This window comes from Echeneis naucrates, chromosome 10 (assembly GCF_900963305.1).
Source record: "Echeneis naucrates chromosome 10, fEcheNa1.1, whole genome shotgun sequence".
NCBI classification, from domain to species: Eukaryota; Metazoa; Chordata; class Actinopteri; order Carangiformes; family Echeneidae; genus Echeneis; species Echeneis naucrates.
The window spans coordinates 2061530-2081430 of NC_042520.1; the positions used below are offsets into that span (position 1 = coordinate 2061530).

General features: G+C 45.0%; 1 protein-coding gene across 1 annotated transcript in view; it reads left to right on the forward strand.

Annotated features, from left to right (window-relative positions):
- The first annotated feature begins 1255 nt into the window (after nt 1–1255).
- The window catches only part of ppargc1b (peroxisome proliferator-activated receptor gamma, coactivator 1 beta), a 77654-nt gene continuing 59008 nt past the window's right edge, over nt 1256–19901 (forward strand). Inside the window, exon 1 of the mRNA XM_029513328.1 lies at nt 1256–1362. Coding sequence (XP_029369188.1) covers nt 1282–1362 — 81 coding nt within the window. The 5' untranslated portion in view covers nt 1256–1281. The remainder of the gene's footprint in view (nt 1363–19901) is intronic.

The window sequence follows — 19901 nt, forward strand, 5'->3', positions numbered from 1 at the left end:
TCACGATACTGTTCCCGTTACTGTGAGCTCATTCGATCCCCGTTTTGTTCCTGCAAACTGTCGGACACCGTCACTCCGTTTTACGGCCACAGCTCCATTTTTTAATTATTTTTTAATTTTTTTGGCATTTTCTGTTTGAATCACAGGAACAAACGTCTTCACCAAACTGTGATAGTACAAAGATGGAGAAAATTCAAAGCATCAGCCATCAGCAAATTACAGAGTTTTAAGGTGGAAACAAAAGCTGAGCACCAAGTGTGTGATGAGGAATTAAACTGTCGTCAGCCACTCTGTATGTGATGTATTCCACTTATCCATGCAGAGTTTTCAGGCAGCCGGAGCCAATCCCAGCCAACACCGGGCCAGAATCACAGCCTGCAGCTACAGTCACCAATTAGTCCAAAGTGTGCAGGACTGCGGGTGCCAGGCCCGAGGTTTGGGCCCCCTAACCAAACCAGGACGTGTTCACGGTCGTGTTCGCATCCACCAAATAAAACAGTTTTTAATGTGTACTCCAGCAGAAAGAAGCCACTTTTTTCGAAATGTCTCCTCCAGACAATCATCTCTCGTTTGTTTTCATAGTCACAGTTATCCAACTTTACTAAATTTGAGTCAGATTTTTTTTTTTTTTTTTTTTTTCTAGAGCAGTAAACATCGCCGCAGTGTCGGGTTTTTCTTCAGTTTCAGTGAACGCCCAACAGAAGCTGTTTTTTTTTTTTTTTTCAGAAAAAACGGGGGTGTGCCATCACTTGGCTTCTCAAAACAAAGGCTGGACTTTTCCTGCCAACAGGCTCAGAAATAAAAGCAGCTTCCTGCTTCCTGGTTTGTTAGATAAAAATAAAATAATAAAAATAAAAATAAAATAATAAAATAATAAAATAAAAATATATTGCTACATGAGGAGTTTTACCCCAAATAACAGATAAAGGATGAGTCATTCACATTGCTGACACAGACGTCTTGGAAATGTTTTTTATCCAACTGGAATTTATCCATTTGTCATTTGACAAATTGAAGCAAATCCGTGTTTGCCAATTCTAATTAACTGGATGTCAATTAAGTTTAAATGAATCCTGACTTCCCTGTGGGACCCCTGAAGTGACTGCACCGGCCCCTGGAGGTCCCCAGACCCCACTTTGGAGCACGCCGTGCATGTGTGATGTCTTGGTTTGTCTGTGTGTGTAAACAGATGCGCCCCCTGCAGGCGGCCTTCCTCCACTGCTCCTCCTCCTCCTCCTCCTATACTCCGCTCTGACTCCACAGCTCCTCATTCACTAGAAGATGGCGGACTGCGCTCCACTGTTAGATGAGGAACTCTCGTCCTTTGTCTTCAACTACCTGACAGAAACCTCCGGCAGCCAGGTAAGATCCGGGCCTCTGCGGACGCGCCGGACTTCGGGCTCTGCGGACCGGGGCGCGTCTTTGCGCGTCGCCGGCCGCAGAGCGTGCAATCGGCCGGTTTGTGCGAGCCCTTCTCCCGGCTTGTCAGCAGCATCTCCCCGGCACAGCCAGAGCCTGCGTGTCGGTCTGCGCACAGCTTGTGTGTGTGTGTGTGTGTGTGTGTGTGTGTGTGTGTGTGTGTGTGTGTGTGTGTGTGTGTGGGAATGTCTACTATGTCTTGGCTTTCACGTGTCTCTCTTTCTTCGGAGGAAATGTCACCGGTCCCGTGCAGACCGGGACCCTTGGACGGATTTAAACGAACGAATGCCGGTGTGGGGCGGAGAGGCGGCCGGTGCCTCGCTGCTGGGGGAGGATTATTTGGTATTCAGGGGCGCGCACGGGAAACTTTTGACGCATTCTTGATGGAAGTTTTTTTTTTTAATTGCGGTGCCGGAGACCTGGACACGTGGTGCGCCCCAGAACGCGTGGACTCCGCCGGAGGACTGTTGTGATGTTCTGACATTATGAAGCAGCTTTTGGCTGTCATTTTTTTTTTGGGGGGGGGAGATAAAAAAAAAAAAAAAAAAAAGCAAAGCTGTGTGTGTTGCAGTTTTTATTATTCTTATTTTTTATTTCGGATCGAAGCGGCGGTGCCAACAAAAGAGGAAACAGCGCGACACATGTACTGTTCTTTACCCGCTCTTGCATTAAGCTGCTGCCGGGTTTAATCTCCTGGTCTGTCCGTCGGGTTGATATCTGCAGGTTCCTTTCCGTGGCGCTGCAAAGTTGAGCAACTCCCCCCCCCCCCCCCTCCTCCTCCGCTCCTCATCCAGCTGATCCCCGCAATTTCTCCACATCTACCCAATAATCAGATAATTGGTCTGCAGGCAGACGAGGATGGAGAGGAGACTGGGGATCTTGTTTGTTTGTTTGTTTTTGGCTCAATTTAGAAAGTTGGCGTTGGCGTTTCTTTTACGTTTTGTAATCGTTTGCGTAATCGTTTGGTAACGATTACAAAACGCTGGTCTGGTTCACATGGTGGTTTGCTTTGGCTTAATGGAAACGGTGGATCACATCGGGATGTGTTTCTGAGGAGGGGGGGCGATAATGGACAGTGTATTAGCCCACCTTGTTGGGGGGGGGGGTTATGTAGCACTGAAATTCAAGGAAAACGTCACGACGCCAAACTGCGTGCAGAAATCGGCACATTTAAGGGATTTCTTGGCTGCAGGACGTTAGACACGAAATATTAAACACAAATTCGCATTGAATTGAATGGACGGTGTTTAAATTGAATTCGGGGCGCGGTGAGCAGCCGTGGCGTCACTTATTAAAAAAATACGGGAACTTTCCCAAGTGGCTCTCCTGTTCATGCCAGAATAATCCCCCGTCGGAGAGCAGCGCGGAGGGCGTTCAAACAATCACAGAAGTTGAGTTTTCATCGAAATGAATCGACGTTTTGCGCATGACACATCCTCCGAATTGACCAGAAGAAGGTGGAGATGAAAGGCAGCTTCGGGCTCTGCAGTGTGATATTCACCACGGTTCGTAGTTTTTTAGGAAATTATAAATTAGCAGATTTCCGAACGGGGTTTGGTGAAAGGGAACATAAATATTCCTCATGTCTCATCTCCACCTTTCTGCGGCTGTGGATTCGTTCTTCCACAGCACACACGGGCACGGATTATCAGCGTGCACGCCAACACACACCACTTGGGGGGTGGTTGTGTGTGGGGGGGGGGGGGGGTCTGTCATTGGAGAACAGCAGCCCGGTGTTTACTGCATCACGGTGTGACATAAGATGACGTCATGCTGATTGTTATTGCTCAGATTGCACGGTCATGGATGTGTGTGTGTGTGTGTGTGTGTGTGTGATTGGCAGTTTAAGTGGGTTAATTCAATGTGTGGTGGGATTCGGGGAGACTGTGGGCTATTTATAACGTGCAGCAGTGACATGTGCTTCCACACAAAACAGACACACACACACACACACAGATGTGAGTTGCATGATCTGAGGCGGTAAATTGGAAGAAACAGGCCATCATTGCGGAAGAAACACAAATCACAGTAGCACAACATCACCAAATATTGTCACAACATCACCATATCATCCCGTCCTATGACACCGCTCAGCTGTAACACTCACATGTAAGCCTGTTTTCATCCTAAGACTGCCTGCTGCATCCGATGGCTTTATCACATTTACATTTTTGGATTAGGGTGTCAGTGCACACGTCCACTCAGCCAGTCTTGCATCTGTAATATATTCAGTGGTGACTTTATCACGACCCTATTAATCTCCAGAGACATTATGATGCTCCTCTACTGTTTAACAGTCGTCTTATCACCTTGATTGCATCCGCCATCGTGTGGAAAAAAAAAAAAAAAAAAAAAAAAGCCATCCCGCCCCACATCAAGTAGCTGATCAATCATCAGTGCCTCCACTCTGTTAGAGACCCCTGAAGCCCAATTCAATGAAGTTTCCACAGACAGTCACATACATCAGGCTGACTTTTTGGTGGCTTTTACACAAAGAGGACAAAAACAGGGAGTGTAATCTTTGCAAATCGTTCATCTGGGGCCTGTAATGCTGGATTGCTGCAAAGTCCTTGAGTGAGTCGGTGTTGGGGGGATAAAAGTGCAACTTGAGCAGAAGGAGCAGTGGTTAAAACAAAAAGCATCACTGGTTAACTCCTTCCCTCTTGTGTGCTGTGATAAGGTTATCTATTCTACAAATGCAGCCTGAATAAGTTAATATTTACTGAGGGTTTATTAGAGCTGGCCTGTCTCTCTCTCTCTCTCTCTCTCTCTCTCTCTCTCGCTCCCTCCCCCCTCTCTGTCTATGCCGCTCACCCCTGCCGGCTGGTTATTGTAATACTACTCTATCCTCGTGACTGGAGTTACAGAACAGGGCTGCTGCAGTCATGTGAGTTGTAGTGGAGGGAGGGAAGTGAGGGCGGAGCTTCTTGTGACGTAGCCGAGTGACAGACAGTACCTCCCTCCCTCCCTCGCTCTCTCCCTCCTCCTAGCATGTGACTCTTTATGATATATTTAGACTCGGTTTGTTGCATACAGAATGAGCCAAAAAAATTATAATTTGTGTGATTTATCTCCCCTATAGCCGTCACACTTGATGTGGTTGTGTTGCTGAGTTTTGTTTTTGTTTTTTGTTTTTTTTAACCACACATTTAAATCCCAACAAATCCCAGAGAGGGTCTGGACTGATTCTGTGATGTATAGCCTGAGAGTCCTGTCACCACAGCGAATGCTTAATTTCTGCTGATGTAATTGTTACATTTTTGCTTCAGTGTTGATCTGATAATTCAGTGTCTCGTTATTTAAAGAGCAAAACCTTTGGTGATCACATCAGACCATTCAGCATGTGATAACTCAGCAGATGTGTAATTTAAGAAACAAATAGGATAGATTATAATAATCAACACCACATACAGCTGGAGGATTTTAAAATTGCCTGTTTTAATCAGTTTATGTTTTGTAGCCTGCAGTCTAAAGTGCCCATCCAACTGGTTCAGACATCTTGGATATATTCTGTTGAAATGAGTGTTTTACAGATTTAGGTCAGCCTTAAGTGGCTGCTGTGGCCCAGTTAGTAGGTGAACATGAACGGTCAGGTGAAGCAGATTTGTTTGCACGAGAAACCATCAATGGAAGATTTAGTCCTTCAGTGAACCTGAAGAACTGTTAAACCAGCAGCCTCATTCTGCAAAGATGCTGATTCACTGCTGGTGAAATGAATTACAGATCAGTCTTCCTTTTTTTGAACTGCGAGTTTGTCTTCCGTCTCCAGTTATGTGACCTGGACCTGCTGAGGGGAGGAAGGTTTAAAGTGCAGCCGGTCTCCCAAACCTGTTCCAGTTCTAATCATTGACCAGGCCCGTTCAGGAGATTTAGCCTGGGAAGATCAGGCAGATTTAACGTCACTCACTCAAAACATCCTGCTGTAACTGGACACAAGCAGCCATAGGGCACACACTAGTAAAATATTAGCTGCAGCTCATCTAATCTGTTGAGGCCGCTCAGCGCGACGATTAAGCAACTCTGCTTGCCCAGTGAAAGTCACATGTGAATTCAAAGCACATGTGCTTGTTTCCAGTGGGAGAAAAATAAATGTAATCTTCCATTTTTAACTTGAGAATTAAATATTTACGTTCTGACCAATACGTTCACGATAGCAAGCTACATGTGTGCTGAAAATCACGTGTGACTTTTGAAGTTCGTTTCAGGTGTGGAGGTCAAGTAAAATAGTTGTGCCTTTTTTCTCACAGGGATCATAAAAGCATGGAGAATTCAGATTTAGTTGAAGGGGGCATTTAAAAAAAAAAAGCATGAGATGTGAGCTGGAGATTAAAACAAACAGCTCTACTTTTTAAAGAGCAAGTCTTTCCCAGCCATCAGCAGTTCCCGTCTCTGTTTCCATGTTTGCCTCCTCTGTGCCGCGGTTCACATGTTATTATTGAGCGGACTAATCAAGACAACACTCATCTCTTAAGTGTTTAAAACATTAATTGCGTCTCTGAAATGACGCCTACACCGACCAGATGGAAAAGTTAATAAAGCTTAAAGCCATTATCGTGTTGCTGTGTAGCCCTATAGAGTCTCAGACTGTCAGTCAGCACTTTATCCTATAACCACCACGCTGTGTGTGTGTTGGTGTGTGTTTGCAGACGTGTAGGCAGTCGGCCCTCGTCACCGGCTATCAGGTGATTGCATCCAATTTTGGATTGGAAGCAGCCCGGTCCCCCACTGACTGCGTTTGTCTGAATTTAGCTTTTAAGGTTTCATTTTGCTGACGTCACCGGCATGAACCTGTCTCGGTCTCAAAGTTTTTAGTTTCCTCGTCACTGAATAATAAAACAAGCATCGTCGTGGGCCCTTAATGTCACAGCTTGTGCTAAATTTTCTGTTTTCTGCTCTCTTCGGCTGGCTGATGGGCTTTTTCGAAACACAGTGATGCAATCAGAAGATGAGCAATTTTGTGAGAGCTGACGAAAGAACATTAAGTCTTTGTTTTGCCAGTTTGCTTGTGATAATGCCAGAAAAGGAAACAGCTACGAGTTTAGCACGAGCAGGCTCACAGATTATCACTGACTTCAACAAAAAAAGTCATAGCTCCATTTGCTTTTGATCTGTGGGACATAACGGTGGACTAGTCTTTTAAATTTGGTGCTACGACCTGATGCTTAGAATAAAGCAGAGAAACAGGAATGTGGATCATCTTGGCTGTTAGATTGCTGCTTTACTAACAGTAACACCGGAGCATAAATCACCCTCATAATGCATTTACACTCGGTCTACAAGCGGTTAGGCACATCACTTCCTTGATGCGGACGAGTAAATCTGATTTAAATTGGGCCGTGACAGGAGAGTGAGGGATCCAGACAGTTCGGTCGCAGCCAGACAGACAGGTGTATAAATAACAAGGCTTTGAAGTTCCACCCAGGAGTGATGGATACAGGTGTTATTGGTGGTGACTGGGACAGATGGACAGAAAGCCTTGCACGTTAAGTTTTTTTTTTTTTTTTTTTTTTTCATGACTCCCCTCTGTTCTGCTCTTTGATAGGTCTGTTTGTCTTATTTCCTGTTTTTATGTCATCATCTCTCCGTGTGCTTCTTCTCCATCTGAGTCGTGATGTGCAGTGCTGCACTGCATTGTTTTCGCCTTGCAGCCCTACAGTGACTCACCTGTCCCTTCTGTCACTATGTGTGGGACACGTACATGCATGCACGCATTTGAGCTCACATTTATAGGTGAGTGTGTGCACGAGGATGCGCATTTTAAGCCGAGGCTACATTTGCATTTTTTCTTCTTTTTAAGATTACAGTCTGTTTTATATTTCCAGGAGGGAGCCGATGCCGTTGAGTGAATCACAGTGACTGACAGTGACCAGGTCAAAGGTCAGAGGGTCAAGGCATTGTGTCAACAGACGCCAAACTACAATGTTAAGAGGATAGGAAGGCGTGGGAAGGATTATTTTGGAGATGCACTCAGCAGCTGTGTTTGATGTTCATGTGCGTTTCCTCTGAGCCGAGAACAATTTCAATTGTTACATCCAAAGAAATGACGCCGGTGTCGGTAATGTGTCCTCACCCTTCGCTGGTGGTAGCTGTGCTGTTGCACACCAATGTACCTCGTGGATGTGTGTGTGTGTGTGTGTGTGTGAAAGTGTCATTAACCACACAGTGCGTGTTTATGTGTGGTTGGTCCTCATCGTGCGAGTGGGCGATGGGAATATGGCTGCTTCCTCCCAAATCCCTCTGAGATTCATCAGGCATCCGGCTTAGATGCCGACCTCACCACAGGCCTGTATGTGTTTGTGTGTGTGTGTCATAAACTGTGTGTGTGTTTGTGTGTTTCTGTGAGTATCACATGTTGGTGGAGGCTGTGGCGAGCTAGCATGCTAGCAGAGGCAGGTGAGGGGTCTCTCAATAATTAATTGCTTGGTGATTCATCAGCTGCTCACTCAGGCCTGCTTGGCATTGCAGGATAAAGCTAACACACACACAGACACGCACAGTAGATCTACACAATGCTGTACTGAATACCATTTCTAACACAGAGCAGAGATCACAAATATCCCGCCCCACTGTTGAGGAATCTGAGGTTGTTTTTGCTCCCATATAAGGTCCATAGTATGGTGTCGTCAAGGTAGACCTCCATGTGGTCTTTGATTGTAAATCAGGTCCATCTTCATCCATTTATCCAGGGTCAGGTCTAGGTTCTATAATATTACTGCATTCAGAAAGTGAGCGTTAAAACCAGCCGTTGGGACTTCCATAACCTTGTGATGTCACAACGAAGACACGCCCACCACTGAACCCTACCGTGAAATCTGTTAAATTTGGATCTGATCCCCTCTTCTGATTAGCGGACTGTTTCCTGAATGATCGGAGTCTCACACACGATTAGCTCATCAATTTGTTGTTTGTACAGCTCCAGAGAGAGGTGATGTCAAACTTTTGGTTCCTAACACCTCAGATTTATCTCCTGAGAGAGATTAACACTTAAACACAGCAGTCGTTTCATAATACCGTTTTCAGCTGTTCTAAATTTGAGCAACCCTGCAACTCCATGTTGTGGAAAATGTCTTAATCTGATTTATAAATAAAGTTTCCATCCATGATGCCTGCATGTTTGGAGTCCATTACGGTGTCATGCAGTCTTGTCATCTGTTGATTTCTGTCAGGTGTAATTAGAGGCCCCTCGCAGTGGAACTTGTTAATGCAGATTCGGCAGAGCTGATTTCATTCGGAGTGTGTGGAGATATGCATCCAAATAGTCATTTAATGTGATTAATTCTCACACGGTGCAGAGCGAGGGAAGGAAGATATCGTCCGTTTTCATTTAGCACTCGCTACCAGCTGACTGTGTTATCATGATCCATCCATCCATCGGTGTCTGTCGTGATGATTTCTTCTTTCTTAAACTGCAGAGCATAGAACCTTCAGCATGGTTTCCAACATGAGGATAAACTGGGCCAGGTTCACTGAGCAGCCACACAGTACTCCTTCGTTTGATTGGCTTCAACCTGCAGGACGATATCAGGCAACACCTGAACTTTAGTCCAATATAGACTGTACTGAGGGGATCCCACAGAGCAAGACGCACATGGCCTCTCCTGTTCCTTCTGACGCTGGTACCGTGGCCCAGGTCTGCTCCACGTACAGCACGATGCTTCCATATCTGGACCGATTCGTGGGAATCTACCCAGATGTAGGAGTATACAGGCTCATACCAAAGCTAACCCTGGGTAGTTAAATTTAAGATTGAGTGAGCAAGAGGAAGAAATGATGGCACCACATGGGAACAGGAGGGGTCAGAGGTCACGCTGGGTCTCTGGAGTCCTAGCTTGCTTGCATGCATGCACGCTGCAGGTTTTTCCAAAGAGCTCCTCTTCCCCTGAGGTGGAGCAGCAGAGCAGCAGTCAACCGTGCAAAGTGTCCAACACGCACGACGACCTTGTTGCGTGCTTCACACAGAGAGGCTGATGGGGAACATCGATGGGTCGGTGGGAGAGAGACGAGGAGGAGACGGCAACAGAGACGCGAGCGAGAATCTTATTAGAGATTCATCGGCTGCCTTTTTGTCCTTCTTAATTTATATGAAAATCTATTCGGTTTTTTGCCGGCCTGTTCCAGGTTGTCCTCTTTCTGGCTGTGACTCAAACCAGAGTGGGATGTGAAGATGTAAATTTTTCCTCCATCTCGCTGTTTCTCTCTCCAGGCTACAGTTTTAATACAGATTATATACTTTACAGTCAGCGCTGTGATTCACTGATATCACCTCATCTCCCAGTTTTTATTTTATTTTTAATTTAAAAATTTTCCTTTAATGGTTCTCATCTTAACGCCGTCTTCAAACATGCAGTAGACCACGCAGGATTTGCCAGACTGGCTTTTTATTGTTAAATCATCATTTACATACCATTTAACCTTTCAGCTCACAGATGGTGAGTGGAAGTCGGTGATAAATTGCAACCGCTGCAGTGGCAAAAGACGGCCAGACCCCGTCTCATTGGTTTTATTCTGAGCCAAATTCACAAACTGGTTCATTGATTTGTCAAATGTCACAGATTGAATTTGCAGATATGTTGACGATTAATTTTTGTCAAGCAAACAAATCCTGTTTTCTGTTTCCAGTGTCCTCTGATACTATATGATTGTGTCATCACGCACATTGTTTTGGGCTGAATAGGATTGTTGTTTGGACAAAACGATGTCCAGGAGACTCTGACAGCCATCTTAAACTAATTAACTATTTAATTACAACATTATCTATCAATGCACATTATTATCAGTTTCAACACTAATTAGATTTTTACAAAGTTGTGTTGTTGCTGGTTGTGTGTTTATGTCTCAAAATCTAGATTAATACTTTCAGTATTTTCGGTTAATTCCGTGCTCACAGGAACTTACTCCCAGATCAGGGTTTAATCGTTTGTGTGGCCAGGTGGTGTTCGCTTCATGTTGTGTTTACCCTTGTGTTTGGGTTGTGTGTGTTTGTGTGTAACAATATTGTCACTGGGGTTGTCTTTGCTTGATTAAAAAAAAAAAAAAAAATCAACACATCAGCTGTGTTTGTTGTGTGCATTGTTTTCAATTTTACTTTCACGGTCAATAAATTGGCGTTTTCATTGTGTTATTTATTCTTCTGTGCTCGCACCGTAACCCGAGGAGACACAAGATGAGTGGGCAATTTTGTGTATGTGTATATATCACATGCTACAATTCATCCCTCATCTGAATTCCTCCTCCTGCTTTTAACTGAGCACATATGTTGTTGGTTGTGTATACCTGCTTGTGTGTGTGTCCTCTCCATGTGTCCTTAGCTAACCTTTACTGGTAATTTGTATTCATCACAGGCTCCCTGTTGCTATATTGATAGTGTCGACATGAGCGTGAGACAATTTGTCATTTCTTACACACACACAGACACACACACTGGAGGGAGATAGGAAGGGGGTGACGGAGCGGGAATCCAATCTCACCCAGAAGCTCAGGGCTTTGCAGGCAAAGTCAGCAGTCACCCAGCAGACCCAGCTAGCTGGCTGCCCTATTTCTTTAAAGCTCCCCTCCTCCGTTACCTGATTTATCGTTGGGGCAGCCACCGGGGAAATGTCTTATTTTAAAGCGGAAAGAACGAACCGGGGGCCGTGTCTGTTTCTAAAAAATCTGACAAGATGAGAGGGATGCTGATACTGCGACGACATGTCAGCGCTGCGCACGCTCAGATGTTAGCCACCTCGCCACTTTGGCACAAGAAGCGGCATTTGAAGCGTCTAACAGACAAAGGCAGCGAGTGGGATTGTCTTTTTAAAATGGAATTAGCCGACTCTATTACTGCTGATATAATGCACTGCCACTAAAGCTTTTTCTCTGACATTTTACTTCAAGCCCATCTCTCCGATTTTTATGAGAGTTGAGCTTTTATGGTGTTTATGATTCTATCTTTAAAACCACTGAATTTCTTTTATATGAAATCAGGAAGAATAAGGTTTGAGTGACATGAATTTGTCAAACATTGTAAAAAAAACAAAAACATAGGGCTCAGTGCCCACAGCAGTTCAGAAACTGCACTTTGATGCTAGCATGGAGTCTGTGTGAAGCTGTAATAAAACACTGGAGATGAATGAGAGTCGTACGAGCGCTGCCAGTGTTTCAGCTGGGGCTTGGCCCAACTCCGCCGACAGACAGATCGAGTTGTAAAGATGTCTGGACCGTGGATGGGAACGCACCCAAAAGCACAAACACATCATCCCTCCTCCAACACAGACACTATAGCTCGCAGGACCCGGAGAGGCCAACGCACACAAACGTGCACGCGCTTACTACACTTTGGTGCTCTGCCGAACAAAATGTATATGCCAAGCGGGTGCTGCTGCCCCCCCCCACCAGTAATCCAGTGTTCAGTGGGATTATTGCATGTGATTGTAACTCCACGACACACGGGTCAGGATTACACCGGTTCAGAGTTGAAGGAGTGAAGCAGCGACGGGAGTGGACTTATTACTGTAGTTACCGTAGCAACAACAGATGTAATGGGACGAAGGATGGGGGGCACCCGGGACGATCAGCTGAATGAATAATAGTTGTAGAGGAGATGGTGGTATTTAAGAATATGGAGCAATAGTAGATACAGGAGTAATGATGGTGATGGAGGGGTGTAGAAGTGTGTGTGTGTGTGTGTGTGTGTGTGTGTGTGTGTGTGTGTGTGTGTGTGTCTGCGTTTGCTTGTGTCTCTCTGTTGTTGTGTCGGACGGTTCAGGCTCAGGTGGAGGTTAGGTTTAAGTTAGTGGGAGTGTTAGAGCAGGTTATTGTGTTGCAGTTCCAATCGGGATTAGTGACTCCGGGAACCTATTGTGTCCTCGCAACGGCAGTGAGGCCCACATGTGCGTCTCTCTGAGCTCTCAAGGGCGATTGTGTAAATGAGAGAAAAGGTTAAAGGAAATTTCCATGGCTTGGTGTAAAGTGAGCATCGGGGCGGGGGAGACACACAACTGGCAGCATGGCATGTAGCTGTGGCAACCAGGTGCACAAATATGTACATATCTAAAAAAAAAAAAAAAAGCCGACATTACCTGGCATTGTTCGGTGCATTAACACACCCTGAACATTCCTCCTCCACCATTACTCCACTTTAAAAGATTTTATTTTTAGATGCCTCCTCAGATAAAAGCACATCAGCGTCTATGAACTTGTCTTTTGTGCGTTTGTGTTGCCGCAGATTTACACCCGTCACTCTCACCGATGACCTGTGTGTGACCTCTGCTTCGATCATATTTACTCTTAAGATTGTCGCGGCCGGAGACACCGCCGCTGATTTCTGTATACAACTTCCAAAATAAAAGGCATGACCAATTACGAGCCCCGCTGTAACGTAGTAACAGCCAACTAATGTAATAAGTCGTCAGAAGTTGATCAATTACCTCCCTGTAGGATTCCTTGATGCAATAACCTTTTTATTGGGATATATTCTCCTGGTAATGTGGTGTAATTCAACTGATAATTCATAACCATAAACACTTCAGGGTGGTGCTGGCTCTGCAGGGCTTCGATATGGAAAGTTTAGAGGTGTGTGTGTGTGTGTGTGTGTGTGTGTTGTGTTTGGGTGTGTGAGTCATGCTTGTGGGTTGTTAGCGAGCAGCAGGCTTCTACCTGCATATCGCATGGAGAGTCTGAGAGGTGGGCGAGGCCATTAACGTCCTTTGGGATACATATACGAACGCGGTCGGACGAAGTAACGCTCCTGCCGTATGTGCTGTGTGCGTGCACTCGCTCATTCATTCATTCATTCATTTGTCTTCTACCACTTATCTGTTTCCGGGTCGCGGGGGTGCTGGAGCCAATCCCAGCTCTCGTTGGGCGAGGGCGGGGTGTGCATGCATGTTCCCAGTAAAACGGGCATCCTGCTCAGTAACTTTCCATTGTCTCTTCTCTTCCTGGTCTTTGCGTGTGCTCTTATTTCTTCTTCTTCGCTGCTACTTCCCACCGTGATTTCCTCTCTCTCTCTCTCTCTCTCTCTCTCTCTCTGTATTCATCCTGCCCTCGCTCTCTCTCTCCCTCTCATTCATTGACCTACTTCTCAAAGGCTGCTCAGGCTTGCGTGACCACAGTGTTCAGTGCCACGGCGATATGGCATTACACACAGACACACATGGACACAGGAAATGCTTGCACATGCAGATTTAGTGCTACACACACTTACATGAGCATTTGTACCACACATGCAGTGCGGAGTCCTGCTTCCTTGGGTCCTGTGAAACTAACCAAAGTCAACTCATATTATTCATATTCTATTGTTATATGGAGCAAATGCTCTTTCTATTTATTTGGGAGAAAGTATGCTGCCCTGTTTAAAAACCATCTCAGAAACAGCGGCAGCCATCTTGGTTGGTGATGAAAATGCAGCGGTGACGTTCCGCCAGTCATTGTGTCATTATTATTACTTTTTTATTTTATTTATTTATTTATTTATTTATTTATTTATTTTTAATCTTTTTAGTTTTTGTACTGCAGCTTAACCTAATCATAAGCTAGTAATTAATTTCTGTAGTCACACAGAGACCTGCCTTTGGGGAGCGACAGGTTTGGGTTAGTAATGAAATGGATTTTAAGTCAGCTCTCATTTATTGTTCCTTAATCGCGGCCTCAGTCCGTGCGTCTGTACACAGTGAACATCCTGTCCCCTCTGACACTTGAGGAGCGAGTGGTGTCTTGTTGTTTGCAGAGAGACAATCCTGGCACACCCATGTTTTGGTGTGTAGTAGTTTCCCTCCCCTAAATGTGCTCCATTGTTTGGCTTTTTCACACTGAGGCGGGCGGGTTGTTGGCAACGGGGGGGAAATTTCTCTACTATTATGCAATAAGACGAATTCTTTGACGGTGACTGTGCGTTTGTGGGAGTGTGTGTTCAAACCTGTGTGTCTGCAGGCGTCTCTTGGAAGTGTGACACAGAGGTGTTTTGCTTTAGAGAGCAAAGTGTTCTTGCGGTTACGTGGATTTATGTTTGGTTTGGAGAGTCTCAGCAGCTGAGCGGTTGAGAGCGTCTGATCACATGCCGGCTGAATTAGCTTGTGCAGGTTTTGTCGTCAACTCGCTGTTGGAGTTCTTCCTCACCCGTTTACCCTGCATTGATGCTCGGTATTCATCTGGGATGGCTTTACCAAAGATTCCCGCTGTGCTTGGAGGCTGCTTGAGCAGAGATTTGTGCTCATCCACACCCCAGTCATCTAGATACATGAGATAAATGCTAACACAGACTTCCCCCTTCATTTTTTACTTCACTGAAAAGGCCTCTGAAACAGCTTTAAGACGTCAGGGACCTTCGATCAGGACCGCCTGCTTTCACTAGATCTTACAATTTAAATTGATTTAGTTTTGGTTGGGATGAGATTATAATGCAACACAAAGCAGAAGCCATGTTAGGGTAAGTTAAAACTGCTCATTTGTGGGATTTTAAAGGTCCAACGTAGAAGAACGTAGAAGAAGTGTTATGGACAAGATGACTTCGACCATAAACCATGTCTGGGTTCTTTATGAATGCAGTGAAAGTATCAAAGGTCTCAGTCCACAGAGAACTTCTCACAAACTATAATCAGTAACTGGGCCTTAAAATGAGCCATCAGGACTCCTGGGACTCTGTGAGGCAGTCATACCTGAAGTCCAGCCCACCTGAACCCAGCCCTGCTGGATCTGGAGTGCTTACATTCACAATCAGAACAGGGGCTCCTTTGATTGGCTTTTTTTAGAGCCAGAAATATATCTTCTCATGGATATCAACACTTCACAATCGGTTAAGTGCAGCAAAATATAATAAATCTAAATAAACATTTTCATTGGCTGCAGAATAAAACTCCAATAAACGAGAAATCCATCAAATGCAGATGGCGGGTGATACAAAAAAAAACAAAAAAAATGCTTTAAAGGTATCGAATAAAACGTCTAAGCCAATAAAACATCTTCACTGATTTGTTGTCATCATGATGAAGCGAAGTCGTTTAGCTGATCAGTCTGCTGCGTTGACTGACGCTCGTTTCAGTGCGTGTAGTGTGTCTGTGTGTAGCATGTTCCTGTGCCCCACACACACCTCTGCTGCGTCTTTCTCATGCTTCATGCTTTTCCCTCAGCTCTGCTCGGCTCTGTGCTTTTCTAAGCAGCGCCTGACCTCGTTTCAACTCTTTCCCTCTTTTCCTTTCCTTTCATTCACTCTCTCTCTCCCCGCCGCTCTCCGGCCACGTCTGTTCCTCGCTCTTCTTCTTCTCTCCGTTTATTGTGTTCAACTCTTTTGCTTTGCCTTTGATTTACTTTCACCCGTTGATGCCAGCGTCTCTCTCTCTCTCTCTCCCTGCATTTTACTTGAATGTCGCTTTACCAGCAGTTTTGATCTGTCTGATGTGAGATAGCGCACACACACACACAAACAGTGACAATCACAAGTTTCCGTAGGTGACTGATGGATGTTTTGTCAATCAAATGTGGGCTTGGGTTGACAGCTCAAACACACACACACACACACACACACACACACACTGACAGGTTGAAGAGAACAAACAGCACTCATAGTCAATTGACACAGCATGAAATAAAGAGAGAAAGAGACAGTCTGGGAGACTTCACGGTCTGATAGCTTATCGATTCTTCTACAGGCGATTTGAAAAGGAAGAAGGAAAGAAGGAAGGAAGCAAGGAAGTGGACAAAAGAGAGAGACGAGTGAGGAGGGTTGGAGAGAGAGATAGTGACGGACCAAAAGAGCCTCATTACTTTGGTGGATAGATCTCGAGACAGATCTCGGACCTTTCATTGACCTACTGTGGGTGTCGTATTTTGTTTTTTTCAGAGATTGAGCTCATTCAGCCGAAGCAATCGTGTCAAATGAAGTCAAAAATGAATATATATTTTTTTATAAATAGAAAAAATAAAGTTGGGTAGAATTTATCCACCACAGCTACTCCTTCGGGGGGGGGCTTAACCAAGTCGCACTTCTGAAGACTGAAAGGAATCAAACAATGAGGCTTTAACGCCGCTGGTTTGTGCACGATTGGACATCAGACTTCATTCAATAATAACAGGCCATTTAACTCTTCGTCTGGTCGGTCCTGGCTTAAAACGCAGGCCGCTGAGGAGATCCTGCAGCTGCACCACCCGACACGGACGTCCTGTGTAGCCTCTGTAGCTCGTCCATCCTGTTTGGTGCCGGCACGGCTCAGACTCGCTGGAAGCCAGCGTTCATCGCAGCTTGGCGCCATGTCGGAACACCGGGTAACGCTATTCGATACTCAGGTCAGAGCTAGGCGGGTCTGCCTCCTCTCTTTTGTGGCTTTTATGTGTGTTTGGGTGGTGTTACAGCCATATTGTCTGGTAATGTAGTGGACCGCCTAGTAGGAAGACTGAATAACCCTGTGTGTGTGTGTGTGTGTGTGCATGTGCGTGTGTGTGTGTATCCATCTCCCATTAGAATGGCAGCCTTGGTCCCCACTTCATTAGTGCTGTTGCCAGCAGCTGAATTGAGGAGCTGAACGCCTTGGAAACCAGCTGAGAAAAGCTTTCTGGAGCTTTCTGGGAGTCCTAACGCTCCGGTCACGCTCTTGTATCGTGGCCACCAGCGTAACAGGAAGAGAGCACCATCAATACAGATTCTCAGCTGTCCTGGCACATCAGCAGGTTGTTGCGTGTGGGGATGCCGTGTTCCAGGTCCAGTCTTGTGTTTAGCATCCCCGCTGTCTGGGTTGAGGGATTTAAGCATGCAGAGGTGTACGGCAGCAGTATGGAGAGCTCTTAGGTGATGTAATGCTCCTTCTGGCAGCCATTTTGGAGGCCTTCAGCTCGCAAATAGCGGCAGTGAAGTGCTGATTGTTTCTGTGACCACTGAATTCAATTCCTGCTGCTTCATGTGGGAAATGACTCCAGGAAGAGTAGCTGGAGATTTCAAATAAGGCCAGAAAAGTTTACTGGGAAATTTTCTAACTACATTTAGATGGTTTTAGATTTATAAAAGCCACAAATATGTGTTCTCATAGATAGAGCTGATAAATGACTGGAAAGGGATCCTCACCACTTCCTGGTTTTGACCACAACACTGGAAATCTGATAGGTCACAGGACAATGAGTAGGATGGAGAGGAACTGGGAACAGTTTTGCAATCCAAAGCAATGCACTTTTTCTTAGTTTTTATCAAAGCAGAGAAAAAAACCAGAGAAAATCAAACCAGTGAGGGCGGGCTGTGAGCCAACAGACCTCAGACAGCAACAGAGAATTTGGGATATGAAACTTTACATTGTCTCACCAGGCCTGGATCCGTTGAAGGAGTCGGACATGGCTGTTAAGAGATCAGTGTCAGTGTCTTCCGTAGTTTAATGTGAAGGAAAACCAACAATGGAACAAAGTTGCTTAAATGAAGGAAGCAAAGTGCACAAGCATGCAATTATCAGAATATCTGAAAGAGGCAAAACAAATATTTTATCCGTCCTCATACGGAGGATTGTGTGCTGCTCCTGCAGTAACTCCTCATTACTGTATGTGGTAATCTCGCTCGGTGGATGATTGACTGGAAGCAGATCTGCCGCTTTCCTCTTGTATGGAAAGAAATGTCAAGACTGTTGAGATGACTAACACTTGCATAAGAACATCCTACACACACACATACACACACAAACACAAAATTGCACACTTTACAGCTCCTCAAACACCCACAAATTTGCAAATTTTCAGAGTGGCAGCGTCTGTGTCCCTTTAGCTTGTGTGTTTGTGTGTGAACACACTGAACAGTTGTAGCAGTGCTGCCGGTCGGATAAAAGTCGTCTTAATAGATATCAGCCCTTATTTTCCTTTCTACCTTTGCTGTTGCTTAGACACACACACACACACACACACGGCAGACACGCAAATGCACAAAAACAATGTGTTTGTGTGGTTCTTGTGTGCATGTGTGTGTATAGTAGAAAGGGGAATGAGGGTGGTATAGTATAGAATGAGGTAGTAGCGTGAAGGTCGTTTTGCCAGTATCAACACTATGACACACACACAGACGCACAACGTCTCACATCAGCTGTCTTTCTGTTTATTTACTGTGGCATTTTCAGAGCTAAGTAGCTACCTGAGTTTAATCCATAAGCAGAGGTGGACAGAGTACACAACTTCAATACTTGAGTCAAAGTACAGATACTCCCCGTCAAATATTACTCCATATTACCGGGTCTGCTGTCCCGGGCCCACAGTAAAGGGGGGGGGGGGGGGGTTCAAAATAAGGCTATCTGTGGAAAAGATTATGTAATATTTGAATTACATAAAGTTATTATTGTTTTCTTCCTAATTGTCACCCCCCCCTTCCCAAACAAATGGTTTGTCCACGGATCCTTCGACAAGCCCCGCCCCTCTTGGTTACTGTTGCTATGCCGGGCTGTTTTCTGTTGTCTGAAGATCGGTAGGAAAAGGTCCGGTCAGCATCAGACCAGTGTCCAGAAAGGAAAAGAGAATAAGAAAACAAAGGGTTAAGACTTTTTCTAATGACGGTGAAGCTGGGACGAGAAACGCAGAGCAAGGTAAGAAACAGAGCAGTTAGCTTGTAACGTAAGCTAACTGTCCAGCTCTAATGCTAACGTCCATTAGCCTAGCCTAGCCTAGCTTAGCCTAACCCGACACAAAACGTTATCTGTGACAGAAACAGCTGAGTTTGGTGGCTCCATCAGAAAGGAAGGTTTTTCTGTGTGTGTGCAGAAAGACAGAGCTGTGTTCAGCTGTGACTGATGAGGAGTTGGACCGTGTTGTCAGTGATGTCCACAGAAGACATCCAAACTCTGGCTACAAGCTAAAGTGTGTTCAGGTAAAAATACGGCCTCGACGTGTAATGTAGAATGAGCCGATCGTTGTGGAGGAATAATCCAGGTAGGATGAGGATTATACATCGTGGTCATATTCTTACCTGGAACACACACAGAGGTGTGTTTGTTATAAAAAAACAACAATAATTAAAAACAATGAGCAGAAATGTTAGACTAGAACAAAATTAGCGAGCAACGAGAGCATCAATAGAAATGTGGAGTAAAAAGTACAATATTTTTCCTTCAAATGTAGTGAAGTGAAAGTGAAAGCATCCCCCAAAAATAAACCTCAAGTAAAGTAGAGACACTCAAAAACTGTACTTAAGTAAATTTACTTTACTGTCCTTCCCTGTCCATAGGTGTGTGTCTGTGTGAGTGAAGACCGTTATCAGGTAAAAGATTTCCGACAGACTTGGCTTTATTTCTAAAATGATCGGTGCAGAGCCATTAAAAACGTGAAATGACCAGATGCAGAACAAAGATGAATGGCTTTGAATGTGTCTGTGTGTGAGAAACGACAAATCAGCTATAATTTGAAATTAAAAGAGCACATTGTGTCTAGATGTGTGTTCACGTTCACGCAGCATTTAGCATGTGTGTGTTTGTGGTTTTCAGTGCTGTTGCAGAGCAGCCAGTACATAATGGATAAAATAAGTGAATGGTGTGTGAGGAAGCAGATCTTTTGAT